General features: G+C 38.8%; 1 protein-coding gene across 1 annotated transcript in view; it reads right to left on the bottom strand.

Moving 5' to 3' along the window:
- The window catches only part of ADAM9 (ADAM metallopeptidase domain 9), a 148,159-nt gene extending 126,676 nt beyond the window's left edge, over positions 1-21,483 (bottom strand). Inside the window, exons 1-3 of the mRNA XM_059384151.1 lie at positions 21,135-21,483; positions 11,312-11,409; positions 7,978-8,036 (exon numbers count right to left, since the gene is read on the bottom strand). Coding sequence (XP_059240134.1) covers positions 7,978-8,036; positions 11,312-11,409; positions 21,135-21,231 — 254 coding nt within the window. The 5' untranslated portion in view covers positions 21,232-21,483. The remainder of the gene's footprint in view (positions 1-7,977; positions 8,037-11,311; positions 11,410-21,134) is intronic.
- Positions 21,484-21,747: the final 264 nt, after the last annotated feature.

Genomic DNA, 21,747 nt, shown 5'->3' with positions numbered 1-21,747 from the left:
AAGACTCTTCTTATGGTTGACAAAACAACTCTTCTTAGAGCTTGGAGAAGCTGTCACAAAGGTCTGAAGGTCCGACCATCTGACTAAACAGGATCACAGGTCACTGGGAAACAATCCTTAGTTATCCATTTAACCAAACTCACAATTCAAAGATCTCAAAGGCAAATACACAAAACTACCTAGTTACAAAAATTCTTAGCCTCTTACTATCAAGAACACCTGGTTTTCAATCAAAGAACTGATTGACATGAAACACAAGAAATTGTTTTAAAACACAAAATCTTGTTTTCCCAGGCATATTACTTAAAAGGTAAAGAAAAACAACTTTTTTTTTTACAATTTCTAATTAAGAGCAAACAAATAATCTAAAAAAACTTTGTTGCTTTAACACAGAGAGAAAACCAAATAATGGTTTCACATCAGTGTGCTATTAATACTAAGGCGAATTTTTAAAAGTTAAGATAAATAAATATATAAAAACCCTACAAATAAATCCATCCAATCTTGGGCAGCTACAGATTCCTTTTCCAAGGTTTCTTTTCCTCAAATCTTGTAAGAAATTTTTCTTATAAGCATTCGGTTTTCATCCTACTCTTTTCTTCTTTAGCATTCTGGAACAACCAGTCCCACTTTACAAAAATTACTCTTTTCCCCCTAACAAAAACTTATCCTTCATACCTTCCCTTATCAAAAATACGTATTACTTCCCTTTTTATAAAGTTATTTTTCTTTACCCTTATTATTCCTAGTAGTTTCATTTGCATATCCTGACTACATTTTTAACCATCAGAAACTCAACTTTTCAGTGAAAAACAGGAAGTGGACAACTGCAAATTCACATATTATCATACTATAGCAGGTTTAAGAGTATTATCATTTCATAATTCCTAGAGACGTGTCTTTTTCATAGCACAACTTTATCATGTTTATTCACAGATTCAAGTATACTTAGCTTTTCTATACCATATTAAAAATGAGACGCCAAAAGTGAATAAAATTAATGTTCATCAATTAATGTTTCAATATTTTCTCTCATTTAGGAATGAGATCTAGACAGCCAATAAATATACATCACTAACTTAACTTTGTACAGCTTGAACATTTAAAGTTATGAAGAGGTTTTTAAAACTATTTTTAAGGAGACCTATTATAAAACAGAATGATCATTGAGAAGTTCATTTATAAACTTTCATCCCATTCATACCAATTTAGTTTACTTGAACTTAACAATTATGCTTGAATTACATAATTTCAAAGACATTAACTAAACAAAGCTAGCCATCCATCATCTTAAGTTATTTTTTCCTGTTGACAAGTCAAGCAAGTATCAAAAAAAAAAAATCACAGATGCAAACAAGCTAAAGAACCTACAAAGTTATTCATCTGATTCTTTCTTCTTTGTCTTTGTTAACTGCTGTGCTTGACACACACTAAGCAATTCCTTTTTATTATACATTTTGTTTTTAGGTTAGATTTATAGTTTAAAATCTTAAACATCTAGCAGAAATAACAAGTTTGTTTGACTGGTAAACACAGGTAGGAAAAAACTTTGTATCTCCATTACATATTTAATGCTGAAAACTCTGATGTTGTCAGTTTATCAATAATTTTATCAATAATTTTAAAGTTAGCTTTATTTATGAAAGATTTTCCCAAATCATGCAAACTTCAAAAAAAAAAAAAAGAATTTATAGCCAAGTTAGTTTATTTCTGAGTTTTAAGAAAACTTATATAAGTGTTCATTAGCCAAAGCCAATATGAACAGAACTCCTTTAAGGGATTTTATTTTATTTTTTTTAAAGATATATTTATTTATTTGAGAGAGAGAGCATGCGCAGACATCAAAAGTGGTGGGTGGGGCAGAGGGAGAGAACCTCAAGTGACTCCCTACTGAGTGCAGAGCTCCACACAGGGCTTCATCTCACCACCTACGATATCATGACCTGATCACCAAAATCATCAGTCGGACACCTAACCAACTGAGCCACCCAGGCACCTCTCCTTTAAGGGATTTTATAAATTAATCTGATCATTCCATCCAGAGGCAGGAAACGACAGCACATCTATAGTACACATATATATAAACAGATATAAACACACAGACATACACAAATAGAGATCTTACCGCTTCCGTTCCAAAATTTTAGTGAGTCAGTAAAACAGTAATGCAGTCTCACTGGTTTATCTCCCCTTTGTATTTTCACCCGAATTGTGTTTGTGGCAAATGAACCAGTTAAGGTGACTTGTCTACCAATGACTGTGGAAACTTTTAAGATTTTTTTTACTGTGATGTGTAATCTTACGAAGGCAACAGACTGAATTTTAGATGACTGACTGAAAAGACATCCAAGTGCTGTCTGGACATTTCCAAAGTCCATAAGTGGATAAAGTGTCCAACTCTATTTCCAAATAGTGGGGTTTTTTTCCCTCTTCTAAGTCTCAGAGAGTTGCTGTCAGGGGTACCTGACTCCCTTGAGAGGGCCCAATGGAGGTTAAGGCGTCTGCAATTGCAGGGGCTGTGGAGAGCTGAAGGCTGAAGTGGGAAGGGAAAAGTCAACAAGAGTGGACCAAGGGACAGAGACGGTAGGGGCTCGAAGAGCTACATCGCAAAGGATTCAAAGAAACTAGAGGGAAGACTGAAGGTGGTAAGAGGAGGACGGAGGAGCAGAAGCAGCAGGAAGGGAGAGGTACAGGGAGTATTGAGGTTGGAAAGATCTCAAGTTTCCCAAAGAGGACAATGAAGTTCCAAATTACCCTCACCAAAATCATGTCAATAAGAAAGTAAGCAGACCCAGCAGAAAGTCAGCAGGAGTTTGAGAAAAGGGGTTTCAGTTGGCTGAGAAGTTCCCCTGGGAGAAGAGGAATACAACAGAGAAAAGAGACAGACCTCAGAGAGAGCCAGGAGGAAGAAGGTTCCAGCCCAGGGAGTCAGGGAATGATCCCCACTCAGAACAAGGAGCCAGGAAGACCTTCCAGCCCAGCAGGTACCTTGCAAAAAAAAAAAAAAAAAAAAAAAAGCGTGGGACTCTAACCCAGCTTCAAAGAGTATAATCAGTATCTTAAAAATCAAAATCTGTCCTTACCAGCATCAATAGACGTTTGTCTGGTGCAACAGTTCAGGAGTCAGACTCCCCAATGGATCCCCAATCAATCAGCCAGGAATGAAGACAAGCCTTCAAAGGTGCATACTTAGGGCCCTGAGTGAGAGATCTGGGGGTCCAATGATGAATCTGATCCTATCTGAGTCAAGGAACAATGACTGTCAAAGAAAAAAATTACCCAATGACACCTTTAAAGACAGTGAGGCAGACTTCATTCAGGATCATTACACTAAGTGTTGGGACCATTTCAAAAGGATTTCATAGTGGAGGAGTGAGAGAAGGACCAACTGCAAATACAGCATGAGCAAGGGGGAATCTATAGCCAAGGGGCAGGGTGGCAATGGATAGAAAACTACTGACAGGAAATTTCAGGGGCGAGGGGGGGTTCTAGCTAAAGCAACCTAACAGATACTTGCTGGAAACAGGACATGGTGATCAGACGTCACCTGGGGACAGCTAAAAAATGAGGAGCCTGATCACATGTCCAGAATTATCAGAAATCGAGGACAAGGGGGTTAGTGGTTCGTGCTAAATTGAATTAGTAGGTTCCTTACCAAAACTGGATTTTATAAGGAAGTGCACTGATACACCTAGAAGGTCCAGAAGCCTGACTGAAGTTTGGTCAAACAAAGAATCTGTCATTTGCAGGACCAGAGCAGCTCCATGCTTATCTCCAGGGCTTATGGACACGTCAGGAAGGGAGTGTGCTAGCTAGTGATTTACAGTGTGCCATTTAAAGTTCCCAACACCCCCGGAGGCAGCCAGGGTCAGCTTGCCTATACTGTTTAAAGATAGAGAGATTGATGGTTTGCAGGCATTTGAATCAGTTACACGGCCTGTCTTTGGCTACCTGACCAGGGTGGTATAAAAGACCCCTTGTGTAAACACGTGCCTGGGCTCCCCTGAAAGTAAGACACTTATCTCACAGGTTTGTAATCTAGAGACAAAGCACATCTGGGATGTACATAAAGTTTTCAATCCCCTTGATGATTATCTGCACTTTCTTTGTCCTGAAGCACCGTATCATTCACCTTTTATAAAAGCTCCCAGAGTGAGCCTGAGAGTAGCCTAAGGCATCTGCAGTCCTTTTAATTACTCAACCCTGTTTATCAGTGCAGTGCCTCCTCTCCAGTCTCTCCCCAACACACACACACACACACACACACACACACACACACACACCCCTCCATCTAGTGGTGAATCTGAAAAGAATAAACTGGAGATAGTTTGCTCTGCTCTGAAGTCACTGCCTACCCAGTGAGAGCAAATTCTGCTATGCTTCTCCAGAAGGAGAGCAACCACTAGGTAGCACTGACATGAATGTGCTACCTAGAGGCCACTCTGCCTGATGCTGGGGTCTGAACCAGGCCCACCAGGCTTTCATTCTAAGCTAAATCCTCCACCCAGCCCTTATCAGTAATAAAACTGACATATTTAACTTACCCTTCCATTTCATTTTTAAATCTTGCAGCACCTGCACAAAAAGATGTGATCTCTTCTTTCCCATAACCCTAGTTCCTGCCAAATACTCCATGTAAGTGATTATGTACCCTCTTCCACAAGAAGGGTTCATGGCCTTAACCAAATTCTTGAGGGATTTGAGACCTAAAAAGAGTTAAGACCACTATTCTAGAGGCAATGGGGAAAAAAATGTGCATTTACTAGAACACAGTCACTCCTTTATTGAATTTCATAATTTCCCTATTACTACAAAGAATGCATCTGAGCCATTCTATTAAAGATATCCACTGTGCTTTTTATTAGTGATCACTAGCTTTGATGACCACCTTTCAAAGATACTCAAAGGCCTAACAACTCTTACAAATGCCTGGAAAAGTACCATTTGCCACCAAATCAAGAAGCAGAGTAATACAGAGCAGACATAACATACATATGTAGATCACCAGACTTCTGGTCAAATGACTTGGGACTTGTACCTCAGCTTAAAACCTTACAAACTACGTTTGAGCAAGTCAAGGAATTTCCCTGAACCTTGATATTCTTAATGCATAAAATGAGGACAACAGACACTGCTCAACATTTAGATTATAACAATACAATAAATGAGATAAAGGTTATGAAAATGCTTTATAAGATGAAAACTATACAAACATAAGAAACTATAGTTGACCCTTAAACAACATAGGACTTTGGGGCACTGACACCCCATGCAGTCAAAAACCCAAATATAATTTTTGACTCCCTAAATACGTAACTACTAACAGCCCACTGTTGACCAGAAGCCTTATGGATAATGTAAGTGGTCAATTAACACGTATTTTACACATTATATGTATTTTACACTGTATTCTTTCAATAAAGTAAGCCAAAGAAAATGTTGTCAAGAAAAGCGTAAGGGGGTACCTGGGTGGCTCAGTTAGTTAAGAGTCACACTCTTGATATCAGCTCAGGTCATGATCTCAGGGTTGTGAGACTGAGCCCTGAGTCAGACTCCATGTGGGGCATGGAACCACCTTAAGATTCTCTCTCTCCCTCTGCTCCTCCCCTCCTCTCTCTCTCTTAGGGAAAAAAGGGGCAGTGAGGGGGGGTGCCTGGGTGGCTCACTTGGTCAAGCGTCCAATTCTGGATTTTAGCTCAGGTCATGATCTCAGGGTTGGGAGATCAGGCCCCACAGTGGGCCCCATACTGGGCAAGACTATCTCTCTCCTTTTTTCTCTGCCCCTCTCCCTACCCCATGCTAGTGCTCTTTCTCTCTCTCCCTATCTCTCACTCTCTCAAAAAAAAAAAAAAAAGAAGAAGAAAGAAAGAAAATCATAAGGTTATAAGGAAGAGAAAATCATCTACAGTACTGTACATATATTTATTGAAAAGAATCCACATATAAGCCAACCCATTGGTTCAAACCTATGTTGTTCAAAGGTCAACTGTATGACTTTAATTAATTTTAATTTAATTAATTAATTAATTAATTAACTAATTAGTTCCTTTCCTACAGAAAGGAACAGAAGAAAATATTTGGATCTATTAGGGTTTTTTACATATTGACATCATTGCATTAGAGTCAAGCAAGATCCTTCAGGAGTTTTGTGAGAATTATATAAATAGTATACCTAAAAGTACCTAATACAGTGCCTGGGATATAGAAAATGTTCAATAAATGTTAATGTCCATCAAATACAGTAGAAGGCTTCAGAAAGTCTGCTGGACCATATCTGTTGCACTGCCTGAATTTCTGCTAGGGGGACTCAACCCCTTTAGATTAACATCCTCTTCTGGATTAAAAGTCTTACTCAAACTTGAGGATGCACAAAATGCATCTAGAAAGCTTGTTAAAACACAAATTGCTATGACACCTCCCAAACGTTTACTTCATTCTAGGGTTAGTCCAGTGAATTTGCACTTGACAAATTCTCAAGGGCTGCTGAGAGGTTCCAGGACTATGCTTTGAGCACCATGTCCTTAGGCAGAAATACTTTATATCTCCCTCATTCACACCTCACTGTAGATGGGCTTATCAGGCGACTTTTTTTTTTTTCTAGGATTTTTCACTAAGATTTAAGTTGTGCTACATAAGAAAAGGGAAAGGTGGGGGCGCCTGGGGGCACAGTCAGTTAAGCATCTGACTCTTGGTTTTGGCTCAGGCTGTGATCTCAGGGTCATGAGATCAAGTCCCACATCAGGGTGCATGCTCAGTGGGGAGCCTGCTTGAGATTCTCTCTCCTTCTCCCTCTGACCTTCACACTTGTGTGCTCTCGCTCTCTCTCTCAAAGAGATAAATAAATCTTTTTTAAAAAGAAAGAAAGAAAAAGGAAAAGGGAGAGACAGACCACAGGAAAGTGGGTGACTCAGCATGGTTAAAAACTTGGCATTTCAAGAGGTGGGTCAAAGAAAACAGATTACCAAAGTGGAATCAGGTGAAAACGTGCCAAAATGTGGAGAAGGAATTAAAAGGGAGTGGTGAGAGACTACTCTTGCATCCTAAGTATCGTGACCATCCCCTCTCCCCATGCTCAACCCCTGCAGAAAAATTCGTATGTTGAAGCCTCACAGCCAGTGTGGCTATATTTGGAAATGGAGCTACTAAGGAAGTAATTATGGTTAAATAAGGTCATAAGAGTAAGGTCCTAAACTGACAGAATTGGTGTCCCTATTACAAGAGACACCACAGAGCTTGCTCCTTCCCCTAACCCCCACCCCCCATAACAAGGAGGCCATGTAAGCGCAGCATGAGAAGATGGCCATCTGCAACTCAAGGGGAGAGCCCTCTCCAGACACCAGCCCAGCTGGCCCCTTGATCTTGGACTTCTGGTTTCCAGAACTGTGAGAAAAATAAACTTCCTTTTTTTTTTTTAAAGTCTGCGTTATTTTGTTATGGCAGCACAAGCAGACTGATATAGCTATTAAAGACTTCTTTACCCCTGCTTAGTTGTTACTTAGGCCAATCACAACTAAAAAGTTTTCTCCTGAAATACAACTTTCTTTGGCTTTAATTTAATTTATTTTCCCTTGCTCTAACGTCAACGGAAACCAAAAATAGTATGACTTTTTCCACACTGCTACTCCTGTTATTCTCACCTTTTTATCAATCTACTGAACAATATCTAACTAAATAGACTATTTAAATATACTATTTAAAATACACTATCTTTGGGTGCCTGGGTGGCTCAGTTGGTTAAGCGACTGCCTCCAGCTCAGACCATGATTCTGAATTTCCCAGGATCAAGTCCCGCATCTGGCTCCCAGCTCCATGGGGAGTCTGCTTCTCCCTCTGACCTTCTCCCCTCTCATGCTCTCTGCTACTCTCTCTCAAATAAATAAATAAAATATTTTTTTTAAAAATACATAAAATAAAATACACTCTTTAAAAACATACTATTTTTTAAACCAAAAAGCCAAAGTAAATAAAATTCCTTACTTGTTTCTTTCCAAGTGAATAATATGCTCTTTTCCTTCAGCTTGGATGATATAAGACACCTAAAAGCACAGGGGGGAAAAGTAAAAACAATAAAACACCATCTTATAAATCACTTTTCAACAACAGGTACTTATAAGACTAGAAATTCCATCCTGAGTTAAAATAATCTGGCACTGACTGAAATTGTTTTACAGAACCTTATAACTGCTCTTAAATAATAAAAAGATACTCTGATCATCCCTACCTTCCTTTAATAACCCATTGTGGGAAATCACTTGCATGTCCATCTAAACTTTCCTTAAATTCATTTATAATTCAGTTGTAACTTCAGAAATTATTTCTATTAAGTGTGGTCATGTTTTAACTACAATGTAAAGTACTTCTTCCCTTTTGTTTAAGTGAAATGCATTTCTTAGTTTCAAAGGATTATCTTTATTTCTGGTCACCCAAAAGTTGAAATTCATACTCTTATGATTTTATGGCTTCACACAGCTTACCACATTTCACCACTTCTAAAACCCACTTTTTTCCCCTCAAATGAACATCTCTGAAATCAGGATGCATCATACAAAGGCGCAGCAGTCGAACTGGCAGGCTTCTGTTTCTTTTGTAAATAGTGGTCTATTTTTTTTTTTTAAGATTTTATTTATTTATTTGACAGACAGAGATCACAAGTAGGCAGAGAGGCAGGCAGAGAGAGAGGAGGAAGCAGGCTCTCTGCGGAGCAGACAACCTGATGCGGGTCTCAATCCCAGGACACTGGGATCATGACTTGAGCTGAAGGCAGAGGCTTTAACCCACTGAGCCACCCAGGCGCCCCATAATTAGTGGTCTATTAAACAACAATGTCTTACAAATGACAGCATCTGAGCCAATGAACTGAGATAAGGTAACCTGCACTTACACAAGCTCAAGTTCACAGGCCCCTCTTCTTTATCTCAAACAACTTCCCCAGCAGCTCACCAGTTCATCCACCAGAAGTGCTTACTGTGATCCCTAGAACCATGAGATTTCACTTTCCATTAACTCTTTGACCAAAAAGAAAAGTCACAGAGGGACTCAACAACTAATATTATCAGAAGTGACCTCTTATTTTCCTTATTGTTTCTGGGCTCTAAGTTAACGTTTTGCCAAGAAATAGCATGATCCCCTCTTCTGGAACTTATCAAGAGCCCACTTCTAGGGCCTAGACCAAGTTACAGCTCCTGGCACTCTATTTTCACAACGTGAGCTACCTGTGACCTACCTCAATCTCAACTTAGGCATCAAAAATACCAAGCTCCCAGGTACAAACTTCCAGTGACAAAATAAATAAGACAACAGAGATGAAAAGTACAGCATAGAGAATACAGTCAGTAGGATGGTAATAACTTTGGTGACAGATGGTGACTTCACTTAAGGTGAGCACTGAGTCATGTATAGAATTACTAAGTCATTAAACTGTACATCTGACACTAATATAACATTGTATATTAATTATACTCCAATAAGAAAAGAATCAAAACTAAAAATTAAACAAAAGAAAGTTAGAAACAACAACAAAAACTCCAAGCTCCTTCCACCTTCACAGTTTTGGCGTGTGCTGTTCTATCCTGTCTGCTCTTGGCTGTCCTATTGTCACAGAAATTCTGAAGAGTCTGAGAGTTGTTTCCTGATACTGTACTGTCTGCCCAAATATCTGTCCCGATTGCTCATTCCCCTGCTTCCGGTCTTTACTCAAGGGTCAACTTCTCAGTAAGGCTTTCCTAGGCTGCCCTACTAAAAAAATACAAACCCTCTTACCCCACCCATACCCTCACTTCCAGCACTCACTATCCACCTTCCTGGTATAATTTTCTCAAGAGCACATACTATCACCTTAAATAATCTACATTATTCATTTATATTATTTCTTTGTTTACTGTATCCTCCTACCCCCATCCTGATAGAATGGAAGCTCCATAAGAACATGAATTGTGTCTGTTTTGTTGACTGGTGTATCTCCAATGCCCAAACCATGCTTTTACTTGTTCAAATATTTATCAAGGCATATGAATGACATTTGTTATGATCACAAGTACCTATGTGTGCAGTACTGATGTAGAAATCAGAAACACAATAAAGTCGAAAGCATAGTCCCTGTGCTAAAAAGTGAAGAAAAGGAGAAAAATAATGAAGCAAGTACACATTAATTCCATCCTAAGACAAAACATAATCAAATGGTAGAACATCCAGTTCAAAACAAAAGGAAGGAAGAATTATAAATTGTAGGGCCATTTATTCCTTACTTAATAGAGAAGAACTAGAGGTGAATGACGTATGCAACTAGAGGTAGTACCCAGAGGGCGGGCAAGAACTAAACGCTCCTGCCTCTAAACTCCAGTGTTCTTTCTATAAGGCCCAGTCCCTGAACAATGTATGCACTCCCTTCTACTTATGAATATAGCAGAGATTCAGACATAATAAGCTAAACTCTATCCTGCATCATCTGTTACTTTTAAATTATAATAAAGTTAGATTATACTTTTCTAAAGTTGAAGAGTTTGCAAAATCAACTGAATTCCAAACTTAGTATTTCTGAACTTTACAGTTGGAGAAAACAGTATAAAAAATAATTTTTGTGGGGGCGCCTGGGTGGCTCATGGGTTAAAGCCTCTGCCTTCGCCTCAGGTCATCCCAGAGTCCTGGGATCGAGCCCCGCATCGGGCTCTCTGCTAGGCAGGGAGCCTGCTTCCTCCTCTTTCTCTCTGCCTGCCTCTCTGCCTACTTGTGATCTCTGTCTGTCAAATAAATAAATAAAATCTTTAAAAAATAATAATAATAATAATTTTTGTGTACTGGTTACCCCATTAACAACACAGTAATGTTTCTTCTACTCACTTCTGAGTGAACATTCCCATATAATGAAAAATATACATGTAACATACTACTCTTCTCCAGAGTCTGTGAAGATACAGTATGATGTATTCTACCTATCATAAGCTAAGAGAGAGATTAATTCTTATTATTATGAAAAGGCCACTGTAACCAAGACCAGTGAGAAAAGGGTTAGAAAACTACATAATCCACATCCTACCCTGGTCATAGAATTTTATTTAATTATTTCATTCTATTATGTTTCAAGTTGACCATTTGTCTTTCAAAAAAAAAAAAAAGCTACTAAGGATCAATATATTACTTTACTAGAATAATGGCCAATGGATATCAGTGCCATATGTATGGTAGTGTACTGTTCACTGGCCAACACTTCTCAGTGAACCAACCCCTGCTGAAAGTAACACAGTATCTTTAAAAAAAAAAAAAAAAAAAAAAAGTAAAATTTAAACACATACATACTTCTCAAGAGATAACTTGCCTGTTTTGAATAGGGCCTCGGGGCTTCTCTTCGTTCTCTAGTTAATCTCCAAGGAGTTATAATTTCATAAGAAGAGAGATGTGAGGTCTGTTGAAAGCCTAGAGAAAAAGGAATAATAAATATTACATAACAAGTAAATGTGAAAAACTAAATGGTACCAAAATGTAATGGAATTCAAAGGCTGAATGTTTAAATCACAGGAAAATCATGTGACATTCATATATATGGTGTGCATGTGTATTTCACACAAAAAATAGCAATATACTTGATAAGTATGAGGGGAAAAATATTTTTGTTTAAAGGGATGTAAGTCCTCACAGTGCATACACAGCGATCATTTTCAAACAATTTCTTGCTATAAATCTTATTCATCCTTTTCCTTAAAATAAATCTGAAGGTATACACACAAGAAAAAAAAAGTGCTTTGGAGAGGAAGTGGAGGGAAGGCATCTGGAGCCCAGCACCATTTACTCATCTCCCATTTTTCACCCTCACCCAAAATGAATGACTAGCATACACAAACAGAAAGACTGAGGGAGAACAGACACATTTTTCTCTCAGTCGATCAAGTGCATTGTGACAACTCCTTCAAACAAGTTTGGTACATTTATTTATGATATTTACATGTTTACATATGACATTTTATAGTCTCATATATGTGCAATATGATATAATGTTTCATAAATGCTATACTGCAGAGTTGAGTAAAATGAAGTCTCTCCCTTCATCCCATATCATAATCATATCATATCGCCCTGATATGGTATTGGAATACTTATGAAACAAACAAGGACAATTAGAAAAATTACTTTCAATGCCTCATCGGTTAACTTTAATAAATACACACTTAACAACGTAGCAATTATCTCCACATTACATTACTGCCATTAATGTGTCCTAAAAACAAAAACTCACTTCTGGTAAAATTTATTAACAGTGAAGAACTCAAAACAATCATGCAGACTTACTCCCAATTCCAATCCTGCTCAGTGGAATCATAGCTAAGTGGAACTTGGGTTCCAAAGTCATCACTAAAGCAAAAATGGAGTATAATCAAAATTGCCCAAGGAAATCCCTTAGTAAGACACCCCTTGTTGGAGTCTGATACAAGGTCTCTCAATATACCCAACACAATTATCTTCTTCCAGGATCTTTGCTGATGGCATGTCAATTTATTTTCAGTGAACGTGATGAAGTAGATGGTGAAGTCACCACTTAAGGACCATGAATGAAAATTCCATCTCTCTCTATGTCTGTATATTACAAAATAATTTAATTAAGTGGAATTTCCCTCACAAATAAGTGCCCAGGAGAGGGTGGGGGAAGAAAGGACTTCCATAAGTTAAAGAGCCTTAGAAATGTATGGACCTCTTTGGATCCTAATTCAACAAATCAGTGGAAAAAAAACAAATTCTGAAACAATCAGGGAAATCTTGATGATCCTGAAGAATTACTGTTAATTTTTTTTATGTGTAATAACCATATTGTGGATAAGGTTTCTTTTTAAAGTCCTTATGTCTTACACAGACAAAATTATATGATGTCTAGGATTTGTATCAAAATAGAGTGTGTGTGAGGGAAGAGATACATATGAAATTATATTGAAGTTGGGTAATGGGTACATGTGAGTTCATTATTCTCTCTGCTGTTATGTGTGTTGATAATTTTCTATGATAAAATAAATTATATTTTAAAGTAGCTACCTATAGGGAGTGGGATGAGGGGAGAAACTTCATTTTAATCAACTCTGCAGTATAGCATTTATGAAACATTATATCATATTGCACATATGAGACTATAAAATATCATATGTAAACATGTAAATATCATAAGTAAATGTACCAAACTTGTTTGAAGGAGTTGTCACAATGCACTCGAGTCACAATGCACTCAGATCCACTGAGAGAAAAATGTGTCTGTTCTTCCCTCAGTCTTTCTGTTTGTGTATGCTAGTCTTAAGCCTCCTCATGAATGTGGTTTAGATATATACAGACACACAGAGATATGGAACATTGAGATAAGGACATGGGACTTATTTCCTGCATCCCTCCATGTCTGTATGGTTTGAATTTGTTTTTACAATGAGTAATGCATAATCCCTGTACTACCTTCAGAATTATAAGGGGGAAAAAAGAGTATTTGTTCAACAAAAAGGCACAATCCATTTAAAGTGCTGATTATCTAGCATCTCCCAAAGTTCCTTCCTCAGCCTTACTAACCTCACACCTACAAGACCCAGTCCTTCTTACCTGGTCTCCCTACTCCCATTCTCTTCCTTTGGATCCAAACTGAGTGCTCATTCACATATTAAGTTTTACACCTCTCAGATCTCTCAAATACAGATTAAAATGAAGCATTTACAGCTAACTTTCTCCAAGATATCACTGTATATAAAAATGTCTATTCTGGGGCTCCTAGGTGGCTCAGTCATTGAGCAGCGGCTGTCTTCGGCTTAGATCTTGATCTCAGGGTTCTGGGATGGAGTCCCATATTGGGCTCCTGCTCAGCCGGAAGCCTGCTGCTCCCTCTCCCACTCCTCCTGTTTGTGTTCCCTCTCTCCCTGTCTCTCTCTGTCAAATAAACAAAATCTTAAAAAAAAAAAAAAAAAAAGTCTATAATCTTGTCTATCTTGGGATTTTAAAAAAGATACAAAAGGAAAACAAATTGTATCCTATCTAATACAATACATTTCATACTAACAGTTTTCAAACTCTTTACCCAACTTCAAACCCCTTATATCTTTATACTATGGCATATTATGCTATCTAAGATGGCTTCGAGTCATTACATGAGAACACACCAGGGATAGACTCCAATACTCACAAAAGTGGCCATAAGCTAATCCAAGGCATACTTATGACATACTATAATAAAATATCATTCAGGTATTTGGAATTGTTAATGGGGAACCATGTCAAAAGAAATCCCCAAGGCCTTCACAAATGAAGGCTTCAGATCACTAGATAAAATATCTTTAATCCTACATCAACTGAGGTACAGGACTACTGCCCCACCCAGAAGAAATGTTTCAATGACCTCTGTTGTTTTCAAATTGCTAAAAATACAAGTTTCAATATTACCTTAATTTCACTCTAGATCATGATAAGTTGTTCAACTACTAGAAATGTGGTGATGTTACAGAACCAGACTCCCGGCACTCTGGGCAATGAAAACTGATAAGATGCCAAGCAGGTATGTTCAAGCAAGACTTTTATCAGGGGCTTCTGCCAGAGCAAAAGGCAGATAGCACAAAGCAAAGTGTCCTTGGGCTAGCTCCGTGAACAATGGCCAGGGAAAGTTTTTAAAGCAGCTGAGATAGGAAAGGAGTGACATCTAAGCATGTAGCACTGGGGAAATACAGGAAACTGGGCCCCAGTTGATCAACCATGCTTCACACATGTTATGTTTCATTTGCATGTTAAGTTTCCACCGCTGGGCATAATATATAACATTATATTGGGGAGAAAAGTCAGCAAAAAGTCAGAGCTGGGTCCATTTGGCTCTGACTGGTCTGGTTTGGTCTGGTCTTTGTAGGAGCACACCTGTTGTAAATTGGGTCCTGTTGCTTGTTTCCAGCTTATGGCTTCTGGCTTCCTGATCACATACAGCCACCTGCAAGCTGGACTAGAGAAATGGGTTATTGCCATTGGTGCTCTGAGGGGGCCAGGGTTTTTCTGCAAGTTCCTGTTCTGTCTCAGTGGTGCAAATAGTTGGCAAGAATAAAATTCTTTTAGCAGGTAATAAATTAGAAGCTCTGTGTGACAAAAAATGAATCACTGTGTACATTTATTTGCAACTTCCTATGACCCTAGCGTTATTTCAAACTAGAAAGTTTTTTAGGTAAATCTTTACAGGCTTTGACATATATCGTAACAGGTTCAGGGAACTGTTAACACTAGAAGCTAAACAATATGCGACTCAAGTTTTTTTTTTTTTTTTTTCATCTCATTCAACTCAGAAGAAATCACAGAGAAAAAGAAATGTCTCAGAAAAGAGAACTACAATTGGGCAGGCAGATATTTAAAGAGCTTTCAATCTGAAACAGGTTAAATAACTTTATAATATCAGGTATAAAACTATGGATCTTTCTGTGAGGCTGTTAGCAAAGAATAGCAATCCAGTATAGGAAAATAAGACACAAAACTCTTTCTGCCCTTCTCACTTTAAAGCATAATTCTTGTTAGGAAAACAACAACAACATAGTTAATCCTTTATTTTTAATAAGACTCTCAAAATTATAGCACCCAAAAATAACTTCTCTAAGTCAAACTGTTATTCCAATACTGACTTCTTGGTTTTAAAATCCAAGGATCTTTCTGAGTGCCATAAGGAGTTCCAAGAACATCATAACAAATGTACATATTTTTTCCCAAATTCCCTTTTCTTTTTAATCCCAAATAGTAGCAACCTTCTCATGGGAACCAAAATTACATGTTTCCCATGTTACTATAAAGGAAGTGCATGCACATTATTTGTACAAAGCTTCAAGCCTCAGCACTGCTGACATTTGGGGCCAGAAAATTCTTTGCTGTGGGGGGCTGCCTTGTGCAACGTAGGATGTTTAGTAGCATTCATGGCCTCTATCCACTAGATGCCAGAAGAACTATCAGTGTGACAACTAAAAATATCCCCCAGATGCCTTCCGGGGACAAAACTGCCCCCCACTGAAAAACACTATAAGCATATAGTTCACAATGAAAATAAAAATCTTAATACAATCAACTAGCAGAGGATACAGATTTGTTACTTTGGAATTTGACAGAATAAGCACACTGTCAAAAATCAGATTACTAGGAAACATGGGCTGGAGATAAAAATAAGAGCTGAAACATGAAACTTAAAGAATCTTCAACTTAGTCAAAGAGAAGGGTGTTAGTTGCACTTCTTTATTCCTCTGACTCCTTAGATCTTTTAATGAACTGTGTTTTGCAGAAAGTCTAAGTATATGTTTCAGAATAGTAACTGTAGTAGAGGGAAACAAGAGAATTCTACTTAATTGCAAAGCAAACAAATGTGAATTCTCAGTCATGGGCTTTTCTCATTTCCTTCCTGCCTATTATGTAAACAAACAGCCACCTTTAAATACTTTCACTCTATATAGAAGATAAACCTGAGTTCCATATAGAGCATGAATAAAATAATTTTGTTGCCTGAATTCTTTTAAAAGAGAAATTATTGTAATTAAATCCAGAAAACCCTGTTACTTTGAGCCACATATTTCCATTCCATTCACAAGGTCAGCCTCAAATAAATATCATATACTAATAATTATACTCAAAAATAATTATAATTTCAATTGCTATGTCCTACCTTCTTATATTTTTTGAGTGAGGTTTTTTTTTTGTTTTTTGTTTTTTGTTTTTTTTACCATTTACCCGTCTTCACATTTAAAAAGAAACAGAGCTTTTGCTGTTGTTTGTTTTTAAGTGCCCCTATGGGAAAACCACCAACCACTTAGAAGATTTAATACCCTCAAGAACTTAAAGCTCCTCTAGCAAGGAATTTCAGTTTCTTGAGACAAAGAATGATACCTTATAAGGACAATATAATTTATAGATCATGTGTTTCCTGCTCTGGTACAGTAAGTATTTGATGACTACATGTTGAGTAAATGCCTTCTTATCTTTATAGAGTCATTCATAACAGATCTCCTACTTGTTAATTGTCATGTACAACCAGAATTAAGCTTTATTTTTATGACGAGTATCTTTTTAATGCCAATTCTCCAGAAATCCACGTGGTCCACACATTTGTCATTTTAACGTCAATGTTCTATTTCATTGTATGGCTCTGCTATAGAATGCTTAGCCACCCCTCTCAGGTAGCTAGGATCAGAGCTTCTATTCACAAAGAATTTTAATTTATCGGTGAAGCCAATGGAACAGGCTCTCCAGGGGTCTACTTGCATAAGGGTTCTAAGGAATACTATAAAAGGAAGGGGGGGAACCTCCTAAAATGAGTTAAACCATGAAAAATCTCATTAAAAGAAAAATATGTCAATGGGAAAAAGGCATTTCCCATATACTGTCCTACAGCATAACAAATGTCTGGCAGTGGCATCATGTTTCCTTCTTATAAACTAAAATACTCTAATTCTTATGTTAAGATAAACACAAACTCAGAAACAACTGCATAGTTAAAAACTGACCACATTAGGTGAACTTCTCAGGTTTCCTAATTCATTCTTAAAAGGTCTGATTCAAGGAGTATCTCACATATGATCACTTCAGGAAAAATGATTTGACTAAAATAACAATATCACAAAATGAGAAATAAACTAGAATAATCTCCCAATATACAAAAAAGATTGTACAGTTCAAAGTGATACCAAGATCTACTTAGGAGGCAGTCCTATAGCACTGACTCAAAGGACAGCATAACTCCAAGACTCTGAGATATATTACATATCAAAGGGAAAAAGTATCAGGAGGCTATTATCTATGTCATATATCTGAGGTTGTGCATATTTCAAGAAAAAGCTTTCAGTTACTCAGATCTTGCACCTTCAGAGAAATTCTACAATAAACCAGGATCTCTTTTTTTTCTTTAAAGATTTTATTTATTTATTTATTTATTTATTTATTTTTAAAGATGTTATTTATTTATTTGACAGAGATCACAAGTAGATGGAGAGGCAGGCAGAGAGAGAGAGAGGGAAGCAGGCTCCCTGCTGAGCAGAGAGCCCGATGCGGGACTCGATCCCAGGACCCTGAGATCATGATCTGAGCCAAAGGCAGTGGTTTAACCCACTGAGCCACCCAGGTGCCCAAGATTTTATTTAGTTATTTATTTATTTGACAGAGATCACAAGCAGGCAGAGAGGCAGTCAGAGAGAGAGAGAGAGAGAGAAGGAAGCAGTCTCCCTCTGAGCAGAGAGCCCGAATGCAGAGCCATCGATGCCAGGGCCCTGGGATCACGACCTGAGCCAAAGGCAGAGGCTTTAACCCACTGAGCCACTCAGGTGCCCCTAAACTAGGATTTTTAACAAAAAACAAATATAAAGTCAACTTTCGTGACATAAAATTTAAATGTTTTTTTGAAAATTGCCTTGAACCTATAACTTGTTTTGTATATATATTAGCTATAAATGTTTTCTTTTTTATTTTAAAGTTAAAAGCAAAACTACCTTGAAATTTAAAAGACGTCATTCTCCTTTACAGCAAAAACACAAAGATACAAATTGAAGTAATTTGCTGGCACCCAAGACAAAATTAGTATGGACTTAAACTCTTACCATGTAGTTTGTTTTATAGTGATTCACCATAAGTAAGCTTTAAAACTCAATGTCTTTAGAATCTAGCCTTTAAAAAAAAAAAAAAAAATCTAGGTCTACATTATAATTACTACCTTAAAAGAGAAAATCGGAAAAAGTTTCATACCCAATTCCCCTTGTTATTTTTTCACAATAATAGAAAATTACCTTTGTCAGCCTCAGTTTTGGCAGTTTTAAGTTTACTGTTAAGTGTCAGCCCTTTGGAATTTATATTGCATTTCCTCACTGACACGTTATAAATGGTAGTAAAGATCCTACTAAAACCTATTCAACTTCTACTGTAGCTAATGTGTGGGTGTTACTGAGTCCTCAAATTCCTCTTCATTAACAGAAAATGTTTCAGTGCATGTTTTAAACATCCTGTATTGCAAAAATTTAGTCAGCTGATTTCGGAGGAACATTCCCCTGGAGAAATAGGAGTTGACTCATTGCTAACTATTACAAAAGCCTCTCAGCTGGTCTCTCCCAGCCTCCAGTCTCTCCCTCCTGTGTTCTGTCTTCCCCTGCTTTGCCAGTTACCTTAATCGCAAATCTAGTTATGTCGTATGGAATCTGAAAAACCTTCTTGCCCAAAGAACTTCCTACAGGGTAAAGTCCAAACGTCTTATCATGGAATAGAAGGCTGTACCAATGGGTACCAATCTACCTTAGTTTCTTCCTTGCCTCCCTTTCCTGTAGATCACCTGCAGACATTCTCTTCATTCCCTAACAAGTCATGTTCTTTTATCCTTCCATACTCTCACAAAAACTCTTTCTTCTCCTTAGAACACATTCATATCCTTTGACTTGAACATTCCCTGATGTAGATGAGATCAAATACCACTTATACTATAAGCCTCCCCCAAGGTTTTATACATCTCCCATAAAGACTTTAGCCCATTTGGTCACCCTTTGCCGGTCCATAAGCATTAAGCATGGTGTTTTACAGGAACTCCATAAATGTTGACTAAATTTTGAAAGCATGACCACGCTTAAATGAAGGATTGGCCATAAACTGTTAAAGCCATGGTTAAGACCCATAAGGCTATTCTAGGTGCGTGTGGGTGGCTCAATCTGTTAAGCATCTGACTTCTGCTCAGGTGCCCTGGGATCCAGCCCTGAGTAGAACTCCCCGCTCTGCATGGAGTCTGCTTCTCCCTCTCTCTCTGCCCACTCCCCATGCTCCTTCATGCTCTCTCTCAAATAAATAAAATCTTAAAATTTTTTTAAAAAGCATAAAGATCTTCCATTCATCTATATGCAAGTATCCAATAATACATACATTAACATTAAAAATATAGTCTTATTAATATTTTCAAACACAAACAATCATGGATTACTAAAACTCCAAATGTATATACTATACTTCATCTTACAGACTGGTAAATGTTAACCATCTATGAAAAGCACAGCAAAAACAGTGTTAACCAGAAAAGAAATGGTGTCTTCCCGTTCAATGAAGTTTCAGTATGTAGAGCTTCAGAATTCCAAAGAGGCAAATTCACTTAATTGCCAAAAAAAAAAAAAAAAAAAAAAAATGTAATTCCTGAAGGTCAGCAATCCTACAGTGAAATCTTCCATCATCACCTTTGAGCAACTCTCAAGGCAACCTTCAGTTAAAACTCTCATTCTCCATCACACTCTCAAGGGCTAATAAAGAAAATAAGAACCATGCAAACAATAATTTCAGCAAGAGCCAGAACAAACGAAGCCGTTTCCAGAAAGAAGCTAGAGTGTTAGCAATTTGTTACCACTACGTTTCGGCATCTCCAGGATAAAATACCTTACATATTCAAGGGAAGTTTCACAATTCAAAAGCAATCTCACATGAACGATTTAATTCTTACCGGTGCTTAAGCAGAGCAGGGATTATTTTTACGGATTTAAGACATTACGAACCCAGTAAAAATGCAGATAAAAGACTGCTTGGCTATAGAAACATAGCACTTCGCTTCCAAAAATAAATACTATTTACTATAACAACAAAATGGCCCAAGACAAATGAGCAACCCCCCTTTATTCCATCACTAAATCGAGTTCGGTGGACATACTAGAAACTCCGCTCTTAAAATGAACGTCAAAATTTCAAATTACGATAACCTGGAGCCAAACTTCCATCTCCCGGTCTCTTTCCAAGTGACATGAACTCACAAGCAAAACCAAGCTCCATTTCTCAAAGCAGTTTAAACAAGAACACACCCTCGGCGTGCACTCAGACTCCAAGGCTTTTCAGCCGACTCCCTGAGGGCAGAGTCGGTCCCAGAGAAGTCCCAAGAGAGTCTGGGGGACCCAGTTATGAGCGAGATGGGGGTGGGGCGCACCGCAAAAGGCTCTGCCAAGCCGGAGACGGAGGAAAAGGGACCAGCCAGAACACTGCCAAGAAGGGTTTGGGGCGCCAGACCCCGAGCCTCGGGTCCGAGCACTCTGCACACACAGCTGGAGCGGCTCCGCCTCCCGACCCCAGGTCCAGTCCCCAGCCAGGCCCCTCCGCGCCCAGGCACCGCGGGGTAACTCCGAGCGTCCCAACCCTAGGAAACAAATCTCAGAGGTCCCTGCGGGGCGGACACCCACCTGGCCGAGCCCCACCGAGAACTGGGCCCACCAAGTCAAACAGCAGCAGCCACTGGAGCCGGAGGACCCGAAAGGGCGAGCCTGCGCCCGATCCCATCGCGGCAGATTCCGCAGGTTCCACTCAACACTGGGTCGCCTCTGCCTCCGCCTGCTCCATCATTTCCCAGCCCTGCCGGGGCCCCAGAGCTGGCCGGGATGCGCGCTCCCGGGACGAACACGCGCTCGGCACTGACGCAACTCGGCTCCTGTCCGAGCTCGCTCCCGACATCGCGCTCCCTACGCTGACGTAGAGAAAAATCCAGTCGCCCGCGGGAGAAAGGATTTCTGTCCCGGCCGCTAAAACCCTCACTAGTCCGCCCCGCCCCTTCACACTCGCTGCCCCGCCTACTGCCTGACAAGCCCCCGCCCTCTCTGCTCCTAGGCCCGCCTACTTTGGGCGTAGAAGAACCTGATTGGAGGAAGTACCAGAAGGAAAAGAAGGCGGAGCGCGAGACCCAGAAGCGGAATTGAGGAGCAGAAATGAAGGGCAGCTCCGCCCCCCTGCGCAGCCTTTTCTGATTGGCTTGCGGGCGTTGGGCGGAGCGTCGAACCGCGCGCCCATTGGCTATTTTGT

This window comes from Mustela nigripes, chromosome 18 (genome assembly GCF_022355385.1).
Source record: "Mustela nigripes isolate SB6536 chromosome 18, MUSNIG.SB6536, whole genome shotgun sequence".
Classification (NCBI taxonomy): Eukaryota; Metazoa; Chordata; class Mammalia; order Carnivora; family Mustelidae; genus Mustela; species Mustela nigripes.
The sequence above is the reverse complement of the archived record's forward strand: the minus strand, read 5'-3'. Positions and strand labels throughout refer to the sequence as shown.